This window comes from Dromaius novaehollandiae, chromosome 2, assembly GCF_036370855.1.
Source record: "Dromaius novaehollandiae isolate bDroNov1 chromosome 2, bDroNov1.hap1, whole genome shotgun sequence".
In the NCBI taxonomy this organism is placed as follows: Eukaryota; Metazoa; Chordata; class Aves; order Casuariiformes; family Dromaiidae; genus Dromaius; species Dromaius novaehollandiae.
The window spans coordinates 6,598,332-6,621,503 of NC_088099.1; the positions used below are offsets into that span (position 1 = coordinate 6,598,332).

General features: G+C 53.9%; 1 protein-coding gene across 2 annotated transcripts; it reads left to right on the plus strand.

The window, feature by feature from the left end:
• Positions 1-6,645: 6,645 nt before the first annotated feature.
• CSRNP1 (cysteine and serine rich nuclear protein 1) lies at positions 6,646-22,672 on the plus strand. Of its 2 annotated transcripts, none has more exons than XM_064505706.1 (5): positions 6,646-6,845; positions 14,117-14,315; positions 16,634-16,893; positions 17,358-17,654; positions 18,746-22,672. In XM_064505706.1, exons 2-5 carry the CDS (start codon positions 14,141-14,143, stop codon positions 19,760-19,762), a joined length of 1,749 nt encoding a protein of 582 aa, XP_064361776.1. In that variant the 5' UTR covers positions 6,646-6,845; positions 14,117-14,140; the 3' UTR covers positions 19,763-22,672. The 2 variants fall into 2 exon arrangements, with proteins under 2 accessions (XP_064361776.1, XP_064361778.1); XM_064505708.1 differs by lacking the exon at positions 6,646-6,845 and adding an exon at positions 10,375-10,770.
• The last annotated feature ends 500 nt before the right edge of the window (positions 22,673-23,172 follow it).

Here is a 23,172-nt window from a genome sequence, read left to right on the forward strand (position 1 = left end):
TCGATTTCAACCTTCCTTCTTCGTAAGGGTTTTGCTAAACCAGCCTCGGCTATGACATCATCTGAGAATTTCACTTAACAAAATGTTTTGAATCATTCATGCCGGTTTTGCTCGGCAATGGAAATATGTCCCGCAGCAAGCACAACTTTAAAACTTGAATGTGTTTTTTCTTTCTTTCTTTCTTTCTTTTCAATTTCTCCTGTAGTTGCACTTGGAGCGAAATTCTCCCCTGAACTCCTGGCCAGCTGTCCCAGAGGAAAGGGCTGCTCCATGATGGCAGAAGACGGTCTGAAGGCCCACGGAGAGTCCATCAGGAGAGAGGGCAGGCTGCCGCCGTCACCATGTCCTAGCCATCCCCGCGGCTGGTGAAGAGGAGGAGAAGGAAGAGGAGGAGGAGGATGGGTTCGGGGTCTTCTGCTGCGTGCCTGGGGCTTTGAAGGTGGTGCAGTGGCTGCACTGAGGAGCAGGAAAGTAATGGGGAAAGACCAAGCGACGGTGAAGATTCCCGGCTGGTGGTGAGAGTGGACACTGCTGGGAATGGAAGATCAGACCACGTGATATCCCACAAGTTTTTTTCACTGTGTACCGGTGTTGCCTCCTGCTTGGCAGCATCACTCCAGACACGAATGTCCTTGTCCCCTCCATGATCTTCTTCACGGTTGCATTGAAGGAGGATTATCATCTCCTGAACCCAAACAAGGCAGAAATGGGAGAATCGTAGCCCCTGAAGTGACATTTCATGTCCAACAGCCTTTGTGTCCCCAAAACATGCAAACAAGCAAGGCGGCCCTCAGCCATCTCTGATGGACTACTGCCAGATGTCTTCCTCCTCCTGACCTCCAGACATGTGGATAGCAGCACTTTGGTGCTCAAGGTGGCCACGATGAAGCAGGAATGTCCTTTGCAAATACCTGACCCTCAGTGACATGTCCCTGACCTAACAACCCCCAAAACATGCACTGAGAGCCTGTTCCTAAGGATAGGGACCAGGGTAATGATGTTAGGGGCTACTTCAAACCAAAATAGACCCTGACTTCCCCCGCCTGCCTCAAGCCCCTCACGAAACCACACCAAAACGCCTCTGTCCCTGCAGCAAAAAGCCTCCACAAGAGAACGCACGTGAGATTTTATGGCTCTATTGATATTATTTGAAGCAAACGCAAACACACTCAGGCTTATAATAAGAGGGTGTAATAGATAGTAAGTGCAAATGACTCATTCGCTGAGCTTTTCCAGGATTAGGCAGCAGCAGCAGAAGGGCAACGGCTGCATAAAACGGACTTTAAAAAAAAATAATCTTCTAATAAGATTTTAATAAACCTGTTAGTAAATTACAACACTTGACTTGAAGAACTATTTCTCCCCGGCAGCGATTTTCTGCGGCGTTAAAGCCGGGATGCTCTCCGGGTGCACGACACCTTCTCGACCGCGCTGCGGGAAGGGATCCCTCGGGATGAACTGAAAATCACACCTGCGGGGAGAGGTTCAGTCCCCCAAAATGTGCTTTAGGCCTCGTGCAACATTTCTTCTCGGATTAAGCTCAACCACCTTTTTTTTTAATACAGCTCCTGTTGCCTTTTTCTTTCTGTTGCCCTGAGTAGATTGATTTCAAAATGAAAATAAAGGCCGTTTTTTGAAACAAAAGGCCTCTTCTTTTCATGGCCCCTCCAAACTTGATGCAGAAACGTTGGCTTACCAAAGCCTAGCTCTACTTCCAGTGTCTGGACACACACACGGCCAATACAGGGGAACCGCCACATTTTTGGTACTTCCCTTGGGAGTCCGTCTCCTAGCATCAAGTCATTACAAGATAATCTTGCCTTTCGCTTAAAGGAGAAAAATTGATTTTTGCAGCTCCCGCAGGTGAGGAAGACAGCTTGTGCATGCAAACCTTGAGGAGCTCAAAACCCAGCACGCAAAGCAGGAGGATCAAGGTTTACTGCCCTTTTCGACTTCTCTCTTTCTGGCTCCTCGGACGCGGGCTGCAGCCCGGGAGCCACGTTTCACCCGGTCAGTGCAGGACCGGTTTCTGCCTCATTCCTCTCCCGCGCAGTGGGAGATCTGCTCCCTTCAAGAGATCTTCTACAGGCTCCTTCAATGAGGTTAAAAAATATATACATATGTATACATATATATATAGCCAGTGGCCAGGAAAAGGCCCGCGTGGATGATAAAGAGGCTTTTGTGGCACCTCCATTTGCAAACCCTCGCTTCTGCCGTCCTCCCGCGCTGCCGTGCCGGAGCCTCGCGCCGTTATTTTTACAAGAAACGCTTTCAGACAAATAAGTCTGGGGAGGCTCGTAATTCCCCTGACCTCACGGCGACGCTGTCGATGGGCAGCCGCACACCTTGGGAGCATTAAAGCGCGTACAGCAAGTACATTTTTTTTTATTTTATTTTTTTCCGGAAGCCCTTTGGGGCAGGAGACGGAGCGGCCGAGCAGAAACGGAGAACGAAAATCACTGCGACCTCTGAATCCCAGCGCTAGCATCTCCGTCGGCACCAGCGACCCATCGGGTTGACTGAGGACCCCGGTGCCTCACTCGGATCCGGCCGTCTGGATGATGCCATCACCCCATCCTGCTGCTTTTCCTCGCTGCTAAGCATCACCGGCGAGCAGTTACACTATGCGGCACTGCCACAGCTCCCGCGTCATGCCTGCGTTTTAAATCAACGCTCATTCGCCCAGGCTGACCGTTTTTTGCATGTTTTGGGGGGGAGAGTCAAATAATCATATCAGCCAACAGGTCACACTCGCCATCTCACTCCAACCGCGGGGCTGCAGCTATGGGTAGGAGAGCACAGTTTTACATTGCCCCTATATATATATGTGTATATGTATGTATGTATATGTATGTGTATGTATGTGTATATATATGTATATATGTGTATATATATGTATGTATGTGTATATATATATATTTCTTTATATATTAGCAATTCAGCATGGCATAATGTATTAAGAAAGGGCTGCACTGTCCCAGTACAGACCCATCGCTCCCACTTTAGGTGTGTTTTTCACCCCAGAGTGTGGCTGAAAGCTTTGCTTTGTCACCTTAACGTCCATCCTTTGGGGGAAAAAAATGCAACTCGGAGCCCTCTTTTAGCTTGTGTTTCAGGCGTGTGGGGTGGGAAGGTGCCTGGGTACCCGGACAGACAGCCTGCGGGCAGCCGCACTTTATTCTGCTTCTGCAACGCAGTATGCGTTTTCTCTGCAAGGGGACGAGTCGGGGACAGCCGGTGGCAGTGCTGGACATGCGATCACTCGAGTTGGTTCAGTTGTGGGGTTTCTTTCTCCCCGTGGTCCCGTTCCTCCGTTGGCAGACCAGTTGCGACGGCATCCAGGAGCACGTCCGTGCTCCAACACGAGGCAGCTGCAAAGCCCCTTCCCAAACCGTGCTCGGGACTGAGAAAAAGCCACATATCTGAGCCCAGATCCTCCGGATTCATCGTCCGCGAAGCCCCTGGTGGCTTTTCACGCCGGGGGAAGCCAAAACGCCTCGCTGCAGGGCGGGGGGGGGACGGCGGCACGCAGCTCGGGGGGCTTCGGCAGCGACGCTCCTGCAGCAAAGCCGGCTCCGGGCTGCCACCGCCACGAGGTTCAGCAGAAACCCAGTTTATTTTTTTTTCCCTCTCTGAAATTCATCGGTTGGACGAAGGAGGCACAGAGTCGCAGCAGCAGCAAGATGCACGTTGAGTCAAACCGAAAAACTTCACGCGACCTACGCAGGAAAGATGCCTTATATTGTTGGAGGGTTATTCATCCTCGGGGGTAAGCCTTCATTTTTTTCGGCGTGCGGCGCTTTGAGCTTGATTTTTTTTAAAGCAAAGGCGCTGCTTGGAAAGGAAAAGCCCAAAGTGGTGCTTCAAGGGGTGCTGGGGGCCGGGGCGCCAGGCGGCAGCCCTCGAGCCCGGCCCCGGGCAGGAAAGCCTCGCGCCCGCGACGGCTTCCTCTGCGGAAACGTTAATCACGGCCGCGTCCAAACATGGTAAACGCCGCCGCGGGAAAGCGGCTCCGTTTGCAAGTGCCAGCAATTCCCCTTACTCGGGCGACTTTTCGCCGGTGCTAAAGCCACGATAAAAATCCGGCGCCCTCCGAAAGCCTCCCCCCCACCCCGGTCCTGGTTTGCAAATTCTCTTCATAAGCAGAGCAATTCCCCTGTGGTTGCTTGCGCGGAGGAAGCTCCCACGTAATGCACCTCCGGCACAATAAATAAATAAAATAAAATAAGAAATTCTTTTCTTTAAAAAGGGCAACTTCCCCTCCTCTCGTTATTAGCCACTAAAGGGAATATGATGGTGCAATGGGGGGGGGGTCTGCGCGTGCCACCAGGACACCGGTGCCCGCAGCACTGCCAGTTGCTGGCACGTCGCGGCCAGGCATCTTTTATTAAAATCACCTTCCTCCCCGTCTCGCGGGGCCACTCACCCACCCCACTCCCCTTCCAGCGGGGCTCACGCCATCCCCCAGCTTCGCCCAGCATCATTTTTGCACCTGCTAATCCATCTCGCGGGGCCGACCACTCCGGCAGGGGTGGGAAGCAGAATTATCACCGTTAATCCCCCCTCCCAAAATACATTCGTTGGTGGAGCTGCATGGTGAGATGACCCCCATTAAACATCACGCCTCTTGCTTGGGGGGGCCTAAATCCCTTTTGGGGGGCCAAAATCTGTTTCGGGGGCTCCAACTCCCCTTCAGGAGCCAACGCTTGCTCATGGAGCCCAAATCCCTTTCGGCACCCAGACCCCTTCTGGGGACCCAGACCCCCTTTGAGGGCCCAGTTTTCTTTGGGGGCTCACCTTTAATTGTGGAACATAGCCCCCTTTTGGAGCCCCATCCCCCTTTTGGGGCTCAACCCCCTTTTGGGGGCTAACACTTGTTTATAGGGCCCAGACCCCCTTTTGGGGACCCAGACCCCTTTGGGGGAACCCAGACCCCCTTTGCGGGCCAACATCTGCTTATGGGGTCCAACCCCCTTTTGGGGACCCAGGCTTCTACTGGGGACCCAGATCCCTTTTGGGGAACCCAGACCCCCTTTGGTGACCCAACATCCTTTTGGTGAACCCAGACCCCTTTTGGGGTCCCATCCTCCTTTTGGAGACCCAGACCCCCTTTTGGAGACCTATGCCCCTTATGGGGGTCAGTCCCTTCTCTTGGCGTCTAACCCCCTTTGGGGGACCCAACCCCCTTTGGGGGGCCCAGACCCTTTGGGGGGAACCCAGACCCCCTTTTGGGGACCCAAAACCCTTTGGGGGACCCAGGCCCCTTATGGAGGCCAGTCCCTTCTTTTGGAGTCCAAACCTCTTATAAGAATCCAACCCCCTTTTGGGGGCCAACACCTGCTTATGGGGGTCAACCCCCTTTCGGGTAACCCAGACCCCTTCTGGGGACCCATCGCCTTTTGGTGACCCAACTTCCCTTTTGGGGGACCCAGAACCCTTATGGGGAACCCAGACCTCTTTTGGGGGCCAACAGCTTATGGGGGCCAACCCCCTTTTGGGGAACCCAGATCCCTTCTGGGGACACAGACCTCTTATGGGGAATCCAGTCCCTTCTTTTGGAGTCCAAGCCTCTTATAAGTACGCCCCCCCCTTTTGGGGGACCCAGACTCCTTTCGGAGACCCAGAACCCTTATGGGGAACCCAGAACCCTTCTGGGGGCCAACAGCTGCATATGGGGGCCAACCCCCCTTTGGGGAACCCCAGACTCCTTTTGGGGACCCGATCTCCTTTTGGGGAACCCAGACCCCTTTTGGTGACCCACCTCCCCTTTGGGGGACCCTGAGCCCTTGTGGGGTACCCAGACCCTTCTTTTGGTGTCCAAACCTCTTATAGGCACCCAACCCCCTTTTAGGGGACCCAGACCCATTTTGGGGAATCCAGACCCCTTTTGGGGGCCAACACCTGCTTATGGGGGCCAACCCCCTTTTGGGGACCCCCAGACCCCTTATGGGGACCCAAACCCCTTTTGGTGACCCAACTGCCTTTAGGGGACCCAGAACCCTTACGGGGAACCCAGACCCTTCTTGGGGCATCCAAATCTCTTATACGCACCCAACCCCCTCTTGGGGAACCCAGACCCCTTTTGGTGACCCACCTCCCCTTTGGGGGACCCAGAACCCTTATGGGGAACCCAGACCCCTTTTGGGGGCCAACAGCTGCTTAGGGGGCCAGCCCTCTTCTGGGGGACCCAGACCCCTTTTGGGGACCCAGAACCCTTATGGGGAACCCAGACCCCTTTTGAGGACCAACACCTCCTTATGGGGGCCAACCCTCTTTTGGGGGACCCAGACCCCTCTTGGGGACCCAGAACCCTTATGGGGAACCCAGACCCTTCATGGGGCATCCAAACCTCTTATGGGCCCCCAACCCACTTTTGGGGGCCCCAGACCCCTTTGGGGGCCCCAGACCCCTTTTGGGGCCCTTTGAGGTCCACCCCTTTGTGTCCCCCCTCCACACCCCCCCCCGGGGGCCCAGCCCCGCCGCCGCCCCCGCGGGGAGGGGGCGTGTGGGGGGGGGGGCGGCCCGTGGTCCGCGGCGGGTCCGCACCCCCCGCCGGGGCCGCCGGCGCCCGGGCAGCGCCGCCGCGACCGGGAGGCGCCCGCCGCCCCCCGCGCCCGCCCCGGCTGCCGGCGCCCGGGGGGGCAGGAAGCCGGGCGGGCAGGCCGGGCCGCGCCGTCTCCGCGCCCTGTCACCGCCTGCGTCAGAGCCCCGGAGTTTTCCACTGACGAAAAAGGGCAGCGCAGCGCGGCGCGGCTCAGCCCCGGCAGCGGCAGCGGCAGCAGCGGGAGGCGCCGCGCCAGGCTCCGCCGCCGCCGCCGCCACCGCGCCGAGCCGAGCCGCAGGTAGGGCTGCGGGGACCGGGGGGACGGCGGGGGGCTGCGCCTCGGGCAGCGCCGTCGGGGGGGCCGGCGCGGGGCCGCACTCGCTGCCTCTCGGTCGGGGGGTCCAGATCGGTGCCCGGCGCCCTGCCCCTCGGTCGGGGGGGCCCCGGCTCCCTGGCGGGTTCAGTGTCCCGCCGTCGGGGTGCCGGTTCGGTGCCCCTCGGTGGGGCGCCCGGCTCGGTGACCGGCTCGGTGCCCCTCAGTGCGGGGCGTCCCGCTCGGTGCCCCTGGGTCGGAAGGTCCGGTTCGGTGCCCCTCGGTCGGGGGCGCCCGGGTCGGTGCCCCTGGGTCGGAGTGTCCGGTTCGGTGCCCCTCAATGGGGGACGCCCGGGTCGGTGCCCCTGGGTCGGAGGGTCCGGTTCGGTGCCCCTCAATGGGGGACGCCCGGGTCGGTGCCCCTGGGTCGGAGGGTCCGGCTTGGTGCCCAGTTCGGTGCCCCTCGGTGGGGCCCCCGGGTCGGTGACCGGCTCGGTGCCCCTCAATGGGGGGCGCCCTGTTCGTTGCCCCTGGGTCGGAAGGTCCGGTTCGGTGCCCCTCGGTGGGGGCGCCCGGGTCGGTGCCCCTGGGTCGGAGGGTCCGGTTCGGTGCCCCTCAATGGGGGACGCCCGCCTCGGTGCCCCTGGGTCGGAGGGTCCGGCTTGGTGCCCGGTTCGGTGCCCCTCGGTGGGGGCGCCCACTCGGTGCCCCTGGGTCGGAGGGTCCGGCTCGGTGCCCCTCGGTCGGAGGGTCCAGCTCGGTGCCCCTGGGTCCGGGGTACCCGGCTCGGTGCCCCTCAATGGGGGTTGCCGGCTCGGTGCCCCTGGGTCGGCGGGTCGGGCTCGGGGCCGGGCTCGGGGCCGCGCCGTCGGGACCGGGGCGGACGCGCCGCGGCGGCGCCGTCTGGCCGAGCCGCTCCTGCCCGCGGCCGCCCGCGGGGCGCGGGGAGCGCGGCGGGGCCGGCGGCGCCGGGCGGGAGCGGAGGAGACGGCGGGGCCCCGACGGGGCCGCACCGCCCGCGGCGACCCCGCGGCGCTGCCGAGCGGCCCCGGGCGGCGGGAGCTGCTGCGCTCCCGGGGCGCCGCTGCCCTGCCCGCCGGCCGCGTCCAGCGGCGCGGTGCGGACCGCGCTATGTATATATATATGTATGTATATGTATATGTATATATATGTATGTATGTATATATATGTGTGTGTGTGTATATATATATTTATTTTTTTGGAGTTACACTGAATTTTCCCCTTGTCAGTTCAGTCCGGAGCCTGCTCCATCTTTAAGGCTGCGGTTCCAATTCTCTGATGTTGAAAGAACCGCGGGGGGGGGGGGGGGGGCGGGGGGGGGGGAGGCGGCTTGTCGGCGCTCTCTTCCCCAAATTTGCCGGGCTGGGGATGTTTTCCCGTCGCTACAGCAACACCTACCGGCGCGGCCCGGCGGCTCCGGCAGCCTCCGCGGCCTCCTTTGCTCCCCGAAATGAACAATTCGGGCTTTAGTTTGCACCGGAGAAAATAGCTAATAAAGTTTCCTCCGTGTGTATTTTTTTGCCCCCCCCCCCCCCCGGCCCCTAAGTGTCTGTCACCTACGAGTTACATAATCGCGCTTTAGGAAGAGGCTGACACATGCGACAACCCCTTCCTAAAGCAGTCCCGGCTTACTAACGCGCCTAATTACAAAGCATCGGTGGGCTGGAGAGAAAACGCTCTTAGCCATTTGCAAACGTAAAAGCATAGTCATTTGTTACAGCGAATTATGGAGTCATCAGCAAGGGGGTATTTCTTTTTTTTTTCCACGAGAGTTTTTGCTAAGCGCTTTGCAGACGAGGCCCGTTCAGGTCTAGGGGTTTATTTTCGGGGCAGCGCGTTCGTTCTCCGCTCGGAGAGACTCCGCAGCTCCTGGCAAGCCTTTAATAATTCAGTGCAGGAAATGCGTGCGTATATATAGCAGGCAAGGTAATGCACAGTGTGTACCTACAGGAGGACAAATATGGAAACCTGGTGTGAATTATTCATAAGGTGTAATCAAATAGAGGATTTTCCTAGACAAAGCACACTTGGATGTTTTCATATTTATTACAGTGCAATCTGGGCTGAGCGTGTCTGAACCTCATTTCATTTGGGCCGTGTCAGATAACCTTTAATGCATTTGCTAATGTTTCTTATTTACCTTTCAAGTTGCCAGCGAGAAATAGTGGCTCGACAGAAAATATAAAAGCTGGGTTTTTTGTTGTTTTTTTTTTTTCCCTGGGCTTTTGAAAATTATTAGATCAAGTAAGCACTTCTTAGGTTCTTCCCGGGGAAGGTATTTTGCTTGTTCAGGCTCTGGCACGAGAATAAACTTGTGGTACTACGAACTGATTCATGCTGCTATTCTGTGGCACCGAGTAGTTTGGGTTTTACTGTTGCATAGTAGGCAGAGTCTATTTTTAACCAGAGGAAGGTTATGAAACCTTAGACCCAGCTGAGTGAAAATAATCTGGTTTGAGCTGGAGAGCACGGCTCCTGCGCCTGGGGAGCCGGCCCCGCTCCCGCTCCCGCGCTCAGGGGTCTCGCGGGCCGAGCGAGCGCGCGGGCGATCGGGAGGCGTCCGAGGCAGCGGCACGAGGGAGCCTGCTTAAGTAAATATGCAAAGAATTAAAATAGTTAAATGAGTGAGGAATGAATCAGGGCTGATAGCAGGCAGATTACTGAGTAACCCAGAGGCGCTGCTGGAATCACCGCCGGGGCGCAGATGGCGAGTAGGTCAGAGCGCCAGGGGAAGAGCTCAGCTCCGCGCCGGTTTGTGGTGACACTCACCCCGAGGCCATCTGACCCGCCGGGAGGGGTGGCGTACGGACGGACACCCGGCAGAAGTCCCCCCCGTGACTCCCGCGTGGCTCCGTGAGCGTATCCAGAGTCATACCTGACTGACGTACGCGGTGGCGGTTTTCAGACTCATATTGCTGCCCACGTTTGGGATGCTTTGGGATGCTCCACTGGCAGAAAACCACCCGTTTGGAGCGTCCTGGCTGGTAGAGGTCCTCCTGCAACGCTGGAGGAGATGGCTTGGGCAACTGGGGCGCTAGCGGACGCTGAAGCTGCGACCGCCAGCCTGGCTCGGAGACGTTTCATTTGCCTCGCTTGCCTCGTCGCACCCTGCAAAGTGCGCGCAGAGCCCCAAAACGTAGCTCAGAAACTCCTTGTCCACCTACTTGTGCACAAAACCCTAACGTCTCTTTGTGCGGTTTGTTATAAACAGACCCACTGGACACCGATCCTGCTTTTGGTTGCCTTCCTCTCTGCTTGGCTACACAAATGCCAAACCTTCTTAAATCTAAATGACTCGAAATATTTACAGCTGATACGTCGTCCAAGAGCAGGATAGTTAAAACATTAATTCCTTGCATTCCAGTGTATTAGGGCTTTACCCTGCGACTCGCCGAGCGCCAGAAATAGGACTCGGCCGATTCAGTTCCTTTCCCCCCCACTAGACAGCCACCTCCACCCACTCCCCCCCTCAACTTTAATGCTCCAAAAAAAAAAAAAAAAAAAAGGAGGGAGAGAGAGAAAAAGAAAGGAATGCACATCTGGGCTAAATATTTGTTAGAAAGTATTCCCAGGATAGTGGGAGTTCTGGTGCCAGAGAGGAATTCCTGCGGGTTTGATCCATTGCATTATGTACTTGTTCCAAAAGCTGTTTTCAGTAAAATAGATGAGTAAGAAGTCTTAGCCAAGAACAGAATGTCTTTTTTGGCAACTAAAAGGAAGATAGGATTATTTTATTTCAGGTTATGTAAAAAAAAAAAAAAAGAAGAAGGAGAGAAGGTGGTAAAATCCTCCTGCACTCCGCGGTGCTCGGAGAGATTTGCAACTGCAAGCGCAGGAGATCTTTTTTTTTCTCCCTTCACGCTGCTCTGCACATTCTTGTGACTTCCATGTAAGTGTACGGCTGTAAATGTGGATTTGAGAGTAAGACTTGCGGAATTACTGCAATTAAAATATCCTCGCTGCGTCTGAACCGGCCTCTGAGGCTTTTTGGCCGCGCGTCCAGCGGCTTCGGCGACGCTGGTTTCACGGCCGCGCTCGAGTCGCTGGCGTGACTTCTGCTGCCAGCGGCCGGGGTCGGGAGCGGGGAGCATTGGCTTTGCCCCCACAGTCCTGTGGGCTTTGGGGGGAGGAGGTGGGTGTAAGTGGACACCGGTGGGTGCAGCCCTACCGTATCTGTGCGGTGCACAGTTTGTGAGAAGGATCTAAAAACTTGACCTGGAAAATGTTCCAACCCAAAATCAGGAGACAGGAAGGGGGGAGGCATTACGGGAGAACATGAATGTGCCTTGGGTGGTGGGCAGCAGGGTCTCCAGCAGCTTTCTGCCCTTAATTGAGAATCACGTTTGCAGGATACCTGCCTTGTGTTGACAAAACAACAGATATTTTGAATACTACAAAGGCTAGCAAAAAAGCCAAAGGCTTTTTTTCAATGTATATGGTTTTTCTTACAGAGGGGAGAGGTGTGTGCGCCTTCCTTCTTTCTTCTGTTAAACACACCTAAGCAAGGATGATCATTATTTATGGGGAGGAGAGAAAAAAGATTTGCACTACAACCTAGCTTCCTTGGCTCTGGCTTTGTGTTTGTGTTAGTCTGGGCAGTTTACTTGAGACAATACTTGGTTTTTCGGCTGCGTGGTTTGCGGGGAGGCTGTGGAGCTCATGCTGAGCGGCAGATGCTATTGTGTTACCATCTCGGAGTCGTGCAGACCAGTTAAACCATGTGAAAAGCGGTGCCATCCTTCATGCTGCTGTTCCCTCTGCCCGGGCTGTTTCTAACCCCAGGCTATGGGTTGGAAAGGTCTTGATGCTCCCCAGGGGTGGCACGGCCTTTCCCTCCTCCCAGCCAGATGCGTCCCTGGGGGCAGGACTTGGGGCCCTGCTGAGCAGGGAGGGAGACGGGTATCTGTGCTTGGGGAGAGGCAATCCCTCGGGGGAAGGATTCAGCCCTTGGAGGGATGGTGCGTGGGAGGTGGTTGTGGCCCACAGCACCATGGGTGGCCCATGAGCAGAAACTGTGAGCGTAGTAAGTCTTAGGAAGCAGCCATTCACTTTGGCATGGAGGGGGGAAGAGCAGGTCCTGCAGTGAGCGAGCTTGGCCAGACCGTTGTTATTTTCCTGGGATTTATCTTCATTTTAGCTGTGTGACCTTGACTGCGCTACCACCCTCCTGCATCTCCTGGCAAGCTTGGATGTAGTCAAAATTATACCCGTGCCCATTCGTGTTTTGGCTTCCACTACTTTTTTCAATTTCTTTGGCACAAGGGCGCACATCTTTGCTGTTTGTGGTCTGTCCTGGTTGCACGGGGACTTCTCAGAGGGCTTTTTTCCCCTCCGGTGGCTCTGAGGTGGCATCCATGGCTGGTGACGGACCCGGAGGCTGGAGTTTCATGAGGAGCCACTGCCAGCTTGGAAGCCTGGAGGAGCAGGAGCAGAGAAGTCCTCCAGCCTCTGCCGGGGCTTGTTCCAAGCCCTTGCCACAGGTGACAGCTTTGGAGGGTTTCTGCGCTCCCGTCCGTTCCTTAGAGCGAGCGCCTTACGCACACAAAAAAAGAGATTTGAGGTTTCTTGTTGCAGCAGCGAAGGGGTTAATCCAGGTGTCAGATAGGACAGGCGGCAGGCAGCGGCGGGGCTGATGGACGCCGGCCAAATCCACCTTCTCCCCATCTGTTCTGGATTGAGGCCAAAAAAAAAAAACAACCGGCAGCAAAACCACCTGCAGCTCCAGGTTGGTGGAGAGGGCCGAGGGGGTCCGCGGCGGCCCGGCCGGCCCCGGGAGCAGAGCACCACCGCGCCGGGCCCCTCGGCACATGCTGCGGCAAATGATTAACTTTTTGGAACCGCAGAACTGATTCCGTCTGGCGATTTTTAACCTTTTAGGAGCTCGCTGTCTCCCGGGAAGCTGCTTGTGAACATGATTAATTGGTGCTCACGGTGGGCTTCGGAGGCACCAAGCGCGCTTCTGTAGCACCAGGTATTACTGTGCACGCTGCTGAGATATTTAAAATCCCATCGCTAAGAGGTTTTGGAGTCGGGGGGGGTCATGTTGTCTGCTGGTGGCTGTCAGCAGGGTGGCTTTTTGGAGGCCCGAATGCAGGCATGCAAAAGAGAGGGCGAGATCGTGAGCCATTTCTGGTTGCAGCGAGCACATTCGACCCCCTGGGAGGGTTGAAGGCGTTTGCAGTCGGCCTGGCAGCTCTTGCAGCGGCCCGGCCGAAGGGCGTCGAGGCTGTTTGCTGAACGTCCCTGGGGCACCCTCCGACGCAGTGCCGATTTCGAGGGCGCGTTATTGGTTTTGTGCAATATTTGTGGTTTGCTTTACGTCCCGGGCTGGCCGGTGGCATCCGTGCTGGCTGCGCTCCCGAGACGGGTTTTGCTTTGCCTGCTCTCAGTGGTGCTTTTGGGCTTTGGGCCACTGCTCGTCCAAGCCTCAGATGGCCGTGGGCTCACGGAGGAAGAGGAGCGGTGGCATCAGCGGCGCAGAGCAACCCGCGAGGCATTTCTGTAAAAGCAGCGGTGAGAGATGCATTAGGAAAGCAAAGGTTAAAACGCCCCACAAAGTCCTTTTATTTTTTTTTTCTTGCTCAAGATGATGGAAAAGCAGGAAGGAGATTTAGAAATGGAGACGGGCGCCGACCTACTTTGCTTTTAATTAGCGACGTTGTTTTTAATTGCTACTACGCTTGATAACATAACCCAGCCTAAACAAGAATAGCTCCTTGAATGGGGGCCTGGCTATGAAAGGCACCGTGAGGAGAAGGGCCGTTCTTCACAGTTGATATATTTGTATTTCAGTGCTTCATTTAATAAGTCTGTTTCCCCAGGGGGCTATTGCAAGTAAATCATGCCAACAGATTGTTCTCCGCAAACGGGCTTATTTTTGTAATTAGCAAGACGTTAAAGCTGTAACTGCACCGAAAGTGAGCCGGGTGAGGAGTTAACGTAGAAGAATTAGCAAGCAAAGCATGATGCTTGTTGTTTGATAACATTTGCGTTGATTGAGTTGGTTTCTGGGCGGCGCGTCGTATGCAATGGATGCTTTTTCAGCGAGAAAATTGGGAAATTTGGTGGGGACGCTTGGTAAGGTCCACTTGTGCAGGGGCACCTGGTGGGAATTGCCCCCAGGGCTGAGCCAGGCTGACTTGGTGCCTTGCCGGGGGTTACCACCGCCATGGCTCGTCCCTGGGAATTGTCATCGTTTCCCTCGCTTAATTTTGCCTCTGTCCCCTGTTTTTCAGGTATATGAAAGACACGGCGCCACCATGAGCGGGGTACTGAAAAGGAAGTACGAAGAGCTGGGGGACGACGGCACCTACTGCTCCTCGTCCTCCTGCTCCCCACTGTCCTCCTCCTCGGCTTCCTCCGGCTGGGAATCGGACGAGGAGAGCTCCCGCGGAGAGACCAAGCCCAGCTCGGCCGTAACGGCCAATTTCACCCGTGAGTACCTCATATCACCACTGGCAACGAGCCACCAGGGTCCCCGGGGTCGGACAGCGCGTTTCTACACCCCTTGGAGCACACCTTCACGGGTGGAGGTGGCCGTGACACCCACTTCATGTCATTAAGCCAAATGATTTATGCTCTTTTTTGCATCAGCTGGCATTTTCAGGGTAGTCTTCCTCAGCCGTTCTCCCCTTCCTCCCCGTATTTGTTATTTGTTGATAACTTTTTTGCAGAAGTCCCAGTTTCCAGAAGTAGAAACCTGTAGGACCTGAGCCGGCAGAGCTGGACAGGCGTCTTGAGGCCAATGCTGTGGGTCCCTCCCCAAATCCCTCGACTCGCTGTCAAACTGTTAATCGGACAACTCTTGAACAGACAGGCCAGGCCCATAATGTTAGTTCTTAAAAATGATTAACCAGTAGCTTAATTGCCATTTCAAAGCCCGTTTCCTGAGTAAGTTGGGTGCTCTGCCAGAGACCATGACACGATTGACATTGCCTCCGCTGCTAGTACAGATAAACGCTACTTTGTTTCCTCGGCGAAATCAGTTTGCAGAGCTTTTTAGGAAAACACGTCGGAGACAAGGTTGTAAAAATCCTTAGCTGCCAGGCAAAGAGCGGAGAAACAATAGGGAACCATCTTCAGCGAGGAGAAATAGTCCAACCTAGTAAATTATGCTGGACACCCACTGTATATAGCAGTTCAGGTCCACTTAGCAGACATACACAAACATGCAGTGGTCTGAAAAGGCTTCAGAAGTCTTGTAATAATAAAGAGTCTCATTCTTGCTTGTCTTCTTAGTTTTGGGACAAAACAATGAACTTTTTGTATTCCCTGGCTCAACTAGAGAAGGGTCAGGAATGGAAAAACAATTTGGGGGGAGGGCAGGGAGGGAGAAGCGAATGCCAAAGCGTAGCAGCTCCGTCGATAAGCGATCGTGGTGGTTAACTCGGCTTTTGATAGAGAGCAAACGTGGCAGATCGAGCGGGGGTTATTAGGAGAGCACGAGGCAGAGCGCGGAGACAGCATCAGCGCGAGCGCGGAGCCCCGTCCGAAACCCTCCGCGGGTTAGCAGAAGCTGCTGACACAGCCGGGCAGACGCTTTCTGCAGATGAAACCGAAATGCCGTATTTTGGCGAGTGAGGCCGGCGAAATGTGGGCGTCCCCAGCCTGCGGGCCGGCCAAGCTGCCGGCGTTGGGGCGGTCGGTCGGGTTCGGTCCCTGCGGCGACAGCCCGTGGCTCCGGCGACGGCTCCGTGGGGCTGGCTCCTGCCTCTGCCACCCCCGGGACCACGCTGGGGCATCACCGAGCCTTTGCAAGCATTTTATTTCCATACTGTCCATGGTGGCAACTGAGATGTCCATGCCACCTCCCGTGAGGGATTGACAGCGAACGGGACCGAAACCCCCCCAACGCCAAATCTGTGCTTAGCTCTTGTTCCTGCCATGCTCATATTGCAGGAAAAGCAGTTCCGTAACCCAATACTGCTGCGATTGGCGTTCCCCTTTCTGCGGCCAGGGATGTTCGTGGAAACTCGCTGCCTCTCAGGTTGCCCCTGCCCATGAGTCCACCTCCATCTGTTGCGTTTGCGCTGGCGAGCGTGCAGAGCCAGGTATCCCCGGAGAGGCCCTGCTTCAGATGGGGCGTAGCGTGTTTCAGCAGTTTAAGACGAACCAGAGTCATGTTTTGCCACGTTTACCCCAGGATCACCTGCGTTGAGATTAACATCTTCGCAGCTGCTCTCAAATGAGCCTCTGGAGAATAAACTATAGATTCGCAGTTCCTCCCAGAGGATGGTGAAAGGAAGTAGCAGCAAAACAGCCGTCTTGGCTATTTTGTGCTCGGCTACACGAGCCCGAACCGCGCCACTGCTGCAGCGTTCGTGCTGGGGCATCCCGGAGAGGACCTCGCTGTCCCAAGCGCGGGACGGCGGCAGGGCGCTCCAGTCTGGAGCAAGACCGGCCCGTGGGATGTTGTGTTGCTTGTTCGTTACGCTCTGCTGCCCTTGGAGAATAAGCAAATCTCTGTTTCCTGGAGGAGATCATGCGGGAAGGAGAAGCAGCAGCCGCTTCTTAGGGTGAATCTGCTCAGTGATTCTGCAGCATCAGGGCTTGGCTTAGTTTCTCTCCGTCCATTTTCCCTCTTTGGAGAGTTAGATCCTACAGCACAGGGAGCCTCCAGCTGATGCCATGACCTTACCCAGCTGTGTCACTCTTGAGAGAGCAATTACAAGTCCTGCCTTTACGTAATATTTACGGCCACCCCGTTTGCGAGGATGGCCCTCCTGACTTCATGTGCTTTTTTCCATTTTCAGCCACGTCTATCCTGAAGAAATCCAAGCGACTAAAGAGGAACAATGTGGAGTTTGACCGGGTCACTGTGTTTTACTTCCCGCGCTGCCAGGGGTTCACGAGCGTGCCTAGTCGCGGCGGCTGCACGCTGGGGATGGTGAGCAAGCACAGCTCCTCCAGGCAGTTCACGCTAGCAGAGTTCTCGAAGGAGCAGGAGAACGTCCGTCGGGAGAAACTCGAAGAGAAATTAAAAGAGGAGAAGTTGGAAGCGCTGAAATGGAAAGTGAGTAAGAGCGTGAGTGGGTGCAGATTCATAGTTAAGTCGCTTTTTATTTGGGACTTCTCTGGGACCTCAGGGCTTAAGTCCTTGACCTTGCTTTGACCTCCAAAAAACAGACTCCAGCATGAGATTTTCAGCCCAGTTCTCCACCCTTGGAAGGTGGCAAGAAAGATGCTGAAGTCCATGTGTTGGGTATCTGTCAGGTCTTTAGGTGAGACCTTGCAGAGAGGCCTGTGCCCTCCGTGGCCTTTGGGCTCGCTGGGAAAAGTAAAGTTTGTCGTGGGGCCCCTGACTCTGACATTGATCCTGGAGGCTGCCACCACTGGAGCAGATCTTCCCTTTCTAGTTTCTCCTGACCCTGGGTGTTGGTGGCCACTGATTTGGTCCCTTTTCCACTATTTTCCTGGCCGCGCGGAGCTTGGTGGTTGCAGCAGGTCCCTAATGCTCTGCCCGTGCTTTGCTCCCAGCTGACCATGAACGGCACGAAGGAGTCGGAAGAGGCCAACCAGCTCACCATCGAAGACATCTCTGACGACGACATCGACGTGAGCAACGTGGACCTGGAGGACGGCTTCTTCCTCCAGCCCTACCCCGCCAAGAAGCGGCGGGCGCTGCTCAAAGCCATGGGGGTGAAGAAGATCGACAAGGAGGAGAAGCGGGAGCTGCACAACATCCGCCTGTCGCGGGAAGACTGTGGCTGCGACTGCCAGGAGTTCTGCGATCCGGAGACCTGCAGCTGCAGCTTGGCGGGCATCAAGTGTCAGGTAGGGCGCTTCGCCGCGGCTCCCGGGCAGCCTGCCACCGCACGTCCCGCCTGGCCGGGGCGAAGGGGAGGGCGCTGGATGGGCGACCCGGGCGGGAGCGAAACGTGAGACCGCACGCGGCGAGCGGGTGCGCGGGCAGCAGGGCCAGAGGGGAAAGCCGAGGCTCCAGCTGGCTCCTGGGTATTAAAAGCAGGATGGTTCGGGGCAAGAAGGACTGAATTAAGCCACCCTGTAAAACACATTAATTCTAACCAGTGACAAAACCTCCCAGAGACACCATCCACGTCGCTGGGAGCATCAGCCCATAGCTAGCTGTAGAGACCACCTGCAAACGAAGCCGGTGGAGTGATTGCTCCATTTTCAGTTAGGGATTTTATTCTTTTTTTCCCTCCCCTCTCTGATGGGTGTGTGCCCGGCTGTGTTTGGGGAGGCATGTTGCATATTTTGGGGGCCACTTACGCACTAGATGCTGTGGTTAGCAGATGGGGTTTGTGCAGGGAGGGTGTGCACAAACCGGTGCTCTGTGCGTGTGTCTCAGCCCCCCTCTAGTGGCTGGTCATAATTCGGATATGACGGTACCACAGGCGCCAGCTAGACAATTTGTCCTCCCTTGCAGAGAGGGACAAAATCTCATGGTACGCATATCTATTAAATAGCATGATGCATATATACTAAACCTCATATTTACCCAGTTTTCCACATCTATTTCCTTTTTAAGGGTTAATACTTTTTATTTCTTTTTACCTGTTAACTTTCTTTCAAGTACACAGTCTTAAGTTGTACGGAAATTTGTCTTTGTTTATGACAGCCCTCCAAAAGAGCAGAGTGCTTTTCTCTATTCTGTTTTCTTAATCTTCGTTTCAAATCTCTTAGCTGTTATTTTGCACTGCAAAGGTGGTTTCTCAGAGTCGATGAGTAAAGGGCAGTTTCAGTTTTACTAAGCCGTGCTTCCCATGATTTCACGTCGTGGTTTCCTTGCTGCTTGCAGTGGCTCTCGCAGTGTCTTGGCAAAGAGGGGACGGGGGTAGGACACCACCAGGCGTGGGTTGGTCCCATAGGTCTCACCCCTGATGTGCTTGTTCCCCTGGCAGATGGATCACACGTCGTTCCCTTGCGGCTGCACCAAGGATGGCTGCGGAAACACCGAAGGGCGAATCGAGTTCAACCAGGCCCGCGTGCAGACCCACTTCATCCACACCATTATGAAACTGGAGCTGGAGAAGAAGCAGCAGAGCAGCGAGAAAACGGCCGACGGCGCCGAGTCCTCCTTCCGGGAGAGGCTCCATCAGTTCGGGTGTTCGGTAGGGAAAACCGTCTTCGAGGAGAGAGCGGTGCCCCTGACACCGGCCTTCCAGTTCAACATGGACCTGGAGACCATCGGGGAGAACAGCTGCAGCAGCGACATGACGGACTCCTCCATCTCCTCCAGCCCCAGTGAGGACCTGGAGGAGCCCTACGAGAACGGCCCCTCCGACAAGTCCCAGTCGGACGTCGACGACGACGGCCTGGCGAGGATCCTCCACTTCAATGACTCCGACGTCGAAGAAAACAGCAATAACTGCCAGGACAACTTGAGTTGCTTCCACCCCGCGGATTTCTTCAGCGCCAGCATCGAAGAGCAGTGCGGCCCCAGCGTGGAAAAGGCCGGCGCGGCGGGGACGGGCTCCGGGCATCTGTCCCACCTCTCCGAGTGCCTGGACGAGAACGCCAACCAGGACGCGAGCTGTTTTCTGGACGAGGCTGCCCACGCGCACTGCGACGGGCTTTCTTGCTGCGCTTCGTCCTCGGCGGAGCAGTGCTCCAAGAGCTACACGGATCTCAGCCTTTCCTCTGACTCCTTGGATTTCTTTCAGTCCTTCTCAGACTATAACTTGGGACCTCTTTATAACTCCTTAAAGGAATACGAAAACCTCGATAACTTCTCAGCGTTACAGTTTCAGTTGCCTAATTTCCCTGGCTTCCCGCAAGCTGGAGATCAGGGCTCCTGTTTCTTGGAGTCTCTCATCGGGTTGTCCGAATCTGTCCCAGAAACCCCGGCCCCTTTCACAGACAATCAGCTTTTGGAAGATGCCATTAAGTCATCGCTAATGGAAACAGTGAAAGTTTAAAACTTGCGCCTATGGGGGGAGGGAGGGAGGGCAGGAAAGCAAGACATCTTTGGAGCCTCGAAACTAAAACTGAAGAAGGTTTGAGCGGACAAACTTTCACCGAGAGGAAAATGTGCTACGAGAGAAGAACTTTCTAAGCAAACAGACTATTTTTGGTCTTTGTAGAACACGGACGTTTTGACATACTGCAGCTACAATCAGTTCTCTTGCTGTTTGTGCAAAATTTATAAACTTTCACGGTGGGGGGGGGGTGGGGAGGGAGGGGAAACGACTTTCAAGTATGAATTTCCTTGTGTTTTGTATGAAAAGACGTGTTGAGAAATACTCCTTGTTAACATTGCCAGTCGTACACACAGCCCCTTCAAGAAACTTTTCAGTGTTGCAGAAACTTTTTAAGACACCTTTTGGAGCTGTATTTATTGTGAAAAATTGTGATTTGCATAAGAGTTAGCCCAACGTGCTCTTATGTTTAAATCCAACAAGGTTTACAGAAGAGATCCGTACACTATATGCATAATCATTCTTCGTCTATTTATTGCAAATTCCAGAATTTTAAATAGCCACCGAAGCTTGAACTAGCATGAAACCTTATTTAAATTGGTAATACCTCAGATGTATTATGTGTACAATCATATTTTTTGCATAATATATCTGTATTTATTTATTTTTTACCTGTAGTACATGAATAGCACTGTGGTTTATCAATGACCTGGAAGGGCAATAAGGTCTTTAGCGGCACACATCCTGAAGACAACACTGTTTTCCGAGTCTGAGAGGTGTTGACTTTATCCGACGCCTCTCTGGTCTTCACTTAACATTTCCGAAAGAGCCTAACACGAGTGGGTGGGAGGGGAGGGAGAGGGGGAAGCGTGCGTAACAGCATCCTTTGGTAGCTCACAGTCCTTTCATAGACATGGTAACACGAAGGTGTGCGAGAGCCGTAATTCTGCTCTGGAAAGCAAACGAGCAAAACCCTGAACTATTCAAGGAATAATATGAACTAACTATATTTAAACAAAAAAAGGAAACCCTTTCCATAAATTATTTTATAATTTATTTAATTTCCTAAGGATTTGGCCATGAGATCGTTAACGATCAGTTGTGGTGCCCGAATATGCAGAGGAGCATCCAGAGCGGCGGGAGGTGGAAGGACCTTCCCAACCCTCGGGACTCCGGGAGGGTAAAGCGAGCGGCAGCTCCGTAGTACTCAGAAATGTCCAGGCTGTAACAGCTCGCGAACCTGGTGGGCCAGACTCTTTGTAATTGCTTTGTAGGTAAATCAAGTAGGAAAGAGGGAAATGAAGGTTATTGGGTTATTTATTGTTCCAGTACGGTTTTAGAGGGAAGAAAAAGTAACACCTAAAAAGAAAGCTGAAAACTGTGAAGGCCTTTTTTTAAAAAAACAGAGACATCATAGCATTTAAGAAAGGTATTAGAGGCCTTCTTGGGCTCGTGTTGTTTAAATCAGTCCGAGAACATGACACTATTTGGCCATTTCGTGTAATCGGACATGAAATCTGTATGTCAGTGATACACTAAGTGCCTACACCAGCAGCACGAACGCGTCGGTCCGGTTTGTACATCCGGATATCGGCGCAGAAATCTGCCAGCTTTCAATTCAGTTTTGCAAGGTGAAATATTTGGCGGTGCAAGAGCCGAGCGACAGCCGGGGAGGGACGAGGGACGTGCGTTGCCCTCGCAAGTCCCCGAAACACCCGGGGCGCCGGGCAACCCTGTGGGCTGCGCTGACCTGGGGCCAGGCGAGAAGGGGCAGGAGGGCGGGTTTGACAGTCTTCCCTTTGGCCGGGCTCCTTCTATCCCAGACGGCCGAGATGGCGCCGTTCGGTACCTGCTAGTCTAGAGATGATCGTTGCAGACTAATTGGCGCAAAGACGCGCTTCGCAACCCTGCCAGCAATTTAGGAAATTTTGGCGTACGAATATAGCGAAGACTGTGGGTTTTTTTTAATTATTATTATTATTATTTAATTGTACATCTTCTCTTGCATTGAGCCGATCAACTTTTTAAGACGGATACGTATAGAAACAGAGCGGGGCTGCCGCGGTGGTGCCGGCGAGTGCCGACCCTCACGAGCCAGCCCCACGCTCGCCATCGTCCCGCGGGACCGACCCCGCGCAGCGGGAGGGCAGCTGTAGGAATACTACTGGCAGATGGAGGATTTCCTGGATAAATATATATATATACTAATATATATATATATATATATATAATTTTTTTTTTCCTTGAGACTGAAAATCCCCTTTGGTTATCTTCTAGGTGGTAGTTTCTATCCTTCAGACTGCATCAGAAATACTGACAGTTAAGAGTCTGGTACCATTCTGTATTTATTGGCACTAATATATTTTATAACATTCCTAAGTTTCTCTGCATATATATATTTATATATATAAAATATATACATATATTTTATATATATATACACACACACACTTTTTTTTAATGAATGATGGGGATAGACTCCTGCCTTTGTGGATTTTTTTTTCTATAATTTATTCATTTTATTTGTGTTGGTGCCAAAAAAAAGATTTTTTTTCTTTTTTTTTAAGGCACTGAATTGTAAATATATAATTTTTTTTCCTTCTCAGTATCTGTGTAAAAAGTTGCCTGTTAAACAGTTTAAAAACTGGGTATTTATTGACACAATCTGTAATTATCTAATGTATTGATTGAAACGCTTTGGTTTCAACATAGCTTTATTTTAGCTTTCTTTGTGTATATATTGTGATTATGTTGCTTAAAGGTACAAGTTAAAAAAAATGCTTTATTTTTACCTTATCCATTTTCATTTGTTTAAAGAAAGCATATTTGTCTACAGCTGCTGTCTCTCATTTCATCAAAGCAATATGAAGAAATTTCCATTACACTTTCAATAAAAGAATTTTGTTTGGAGACGGGACTGCCTTTGCCTCATTCCCGGCTATTTCAGCACAGGTGTTTGCTAATAGTTATACTTCACTCTAGCTCAGAAACTTGCAGGATCGTTGGCGTGGAAGGTATAATAGGTGTTGTAGGTGTTGTGAGCGAGTCCAGCTCAGGGAAGCCCACGCTGGGCTCTGCGGGGCCAGCAGAGCTGGTAGGTGGCTCGGTGGCAGGTGTGACCCCCGCAAAGGGCCAAACCGGCATGGGTGCCTGGTGGTGGGAGCCCAGGGCGGTGGGTGACCCTTCGTGCTCACCACCTCGCTGACATCGACAACCAAAAAAAGCACAGGGAAAGCTGTAGGGTTCAAAAGCCCTTGGAAGTGGCACAGAAGAAGATCTTGGAGATGCCCACAAGTCCTTCTGGTGTCCTCCCAGGGGAGCCTCTCCTAGCCAAGGGCTAACCACCGCCTCGGTGAGCCCTGGCCCTAGAGGTGCAGGGCGTGCGGCTTGGAGACCCTGGCAAGCACTGT

Bases quoted from the DNA above. Each gene is read 5' to 3' on its own strand.
- CSRNP1 (XM_064505706.1), top strand. From the start codon at position 14,141: ATGAGCGGGGTACTGAAAAGGAAGTACGAAGAGCTGGGGGACGACGGC. The intron at 14,316-16,633 runs GTGAGTACCTCA...TTCCATTTTCAG, and splicing joins CGTAACGGCCAATTTCACCC to CCACGTCTATCCTGAAGAAA. The intron at 16,894-17,357 runs GTGAGTAAGAGC...CTTTGCTCCCAG, and splicing joins TGGAAGCGCTGAAATGGAAA to CTGACCATGAACGGCACGAA.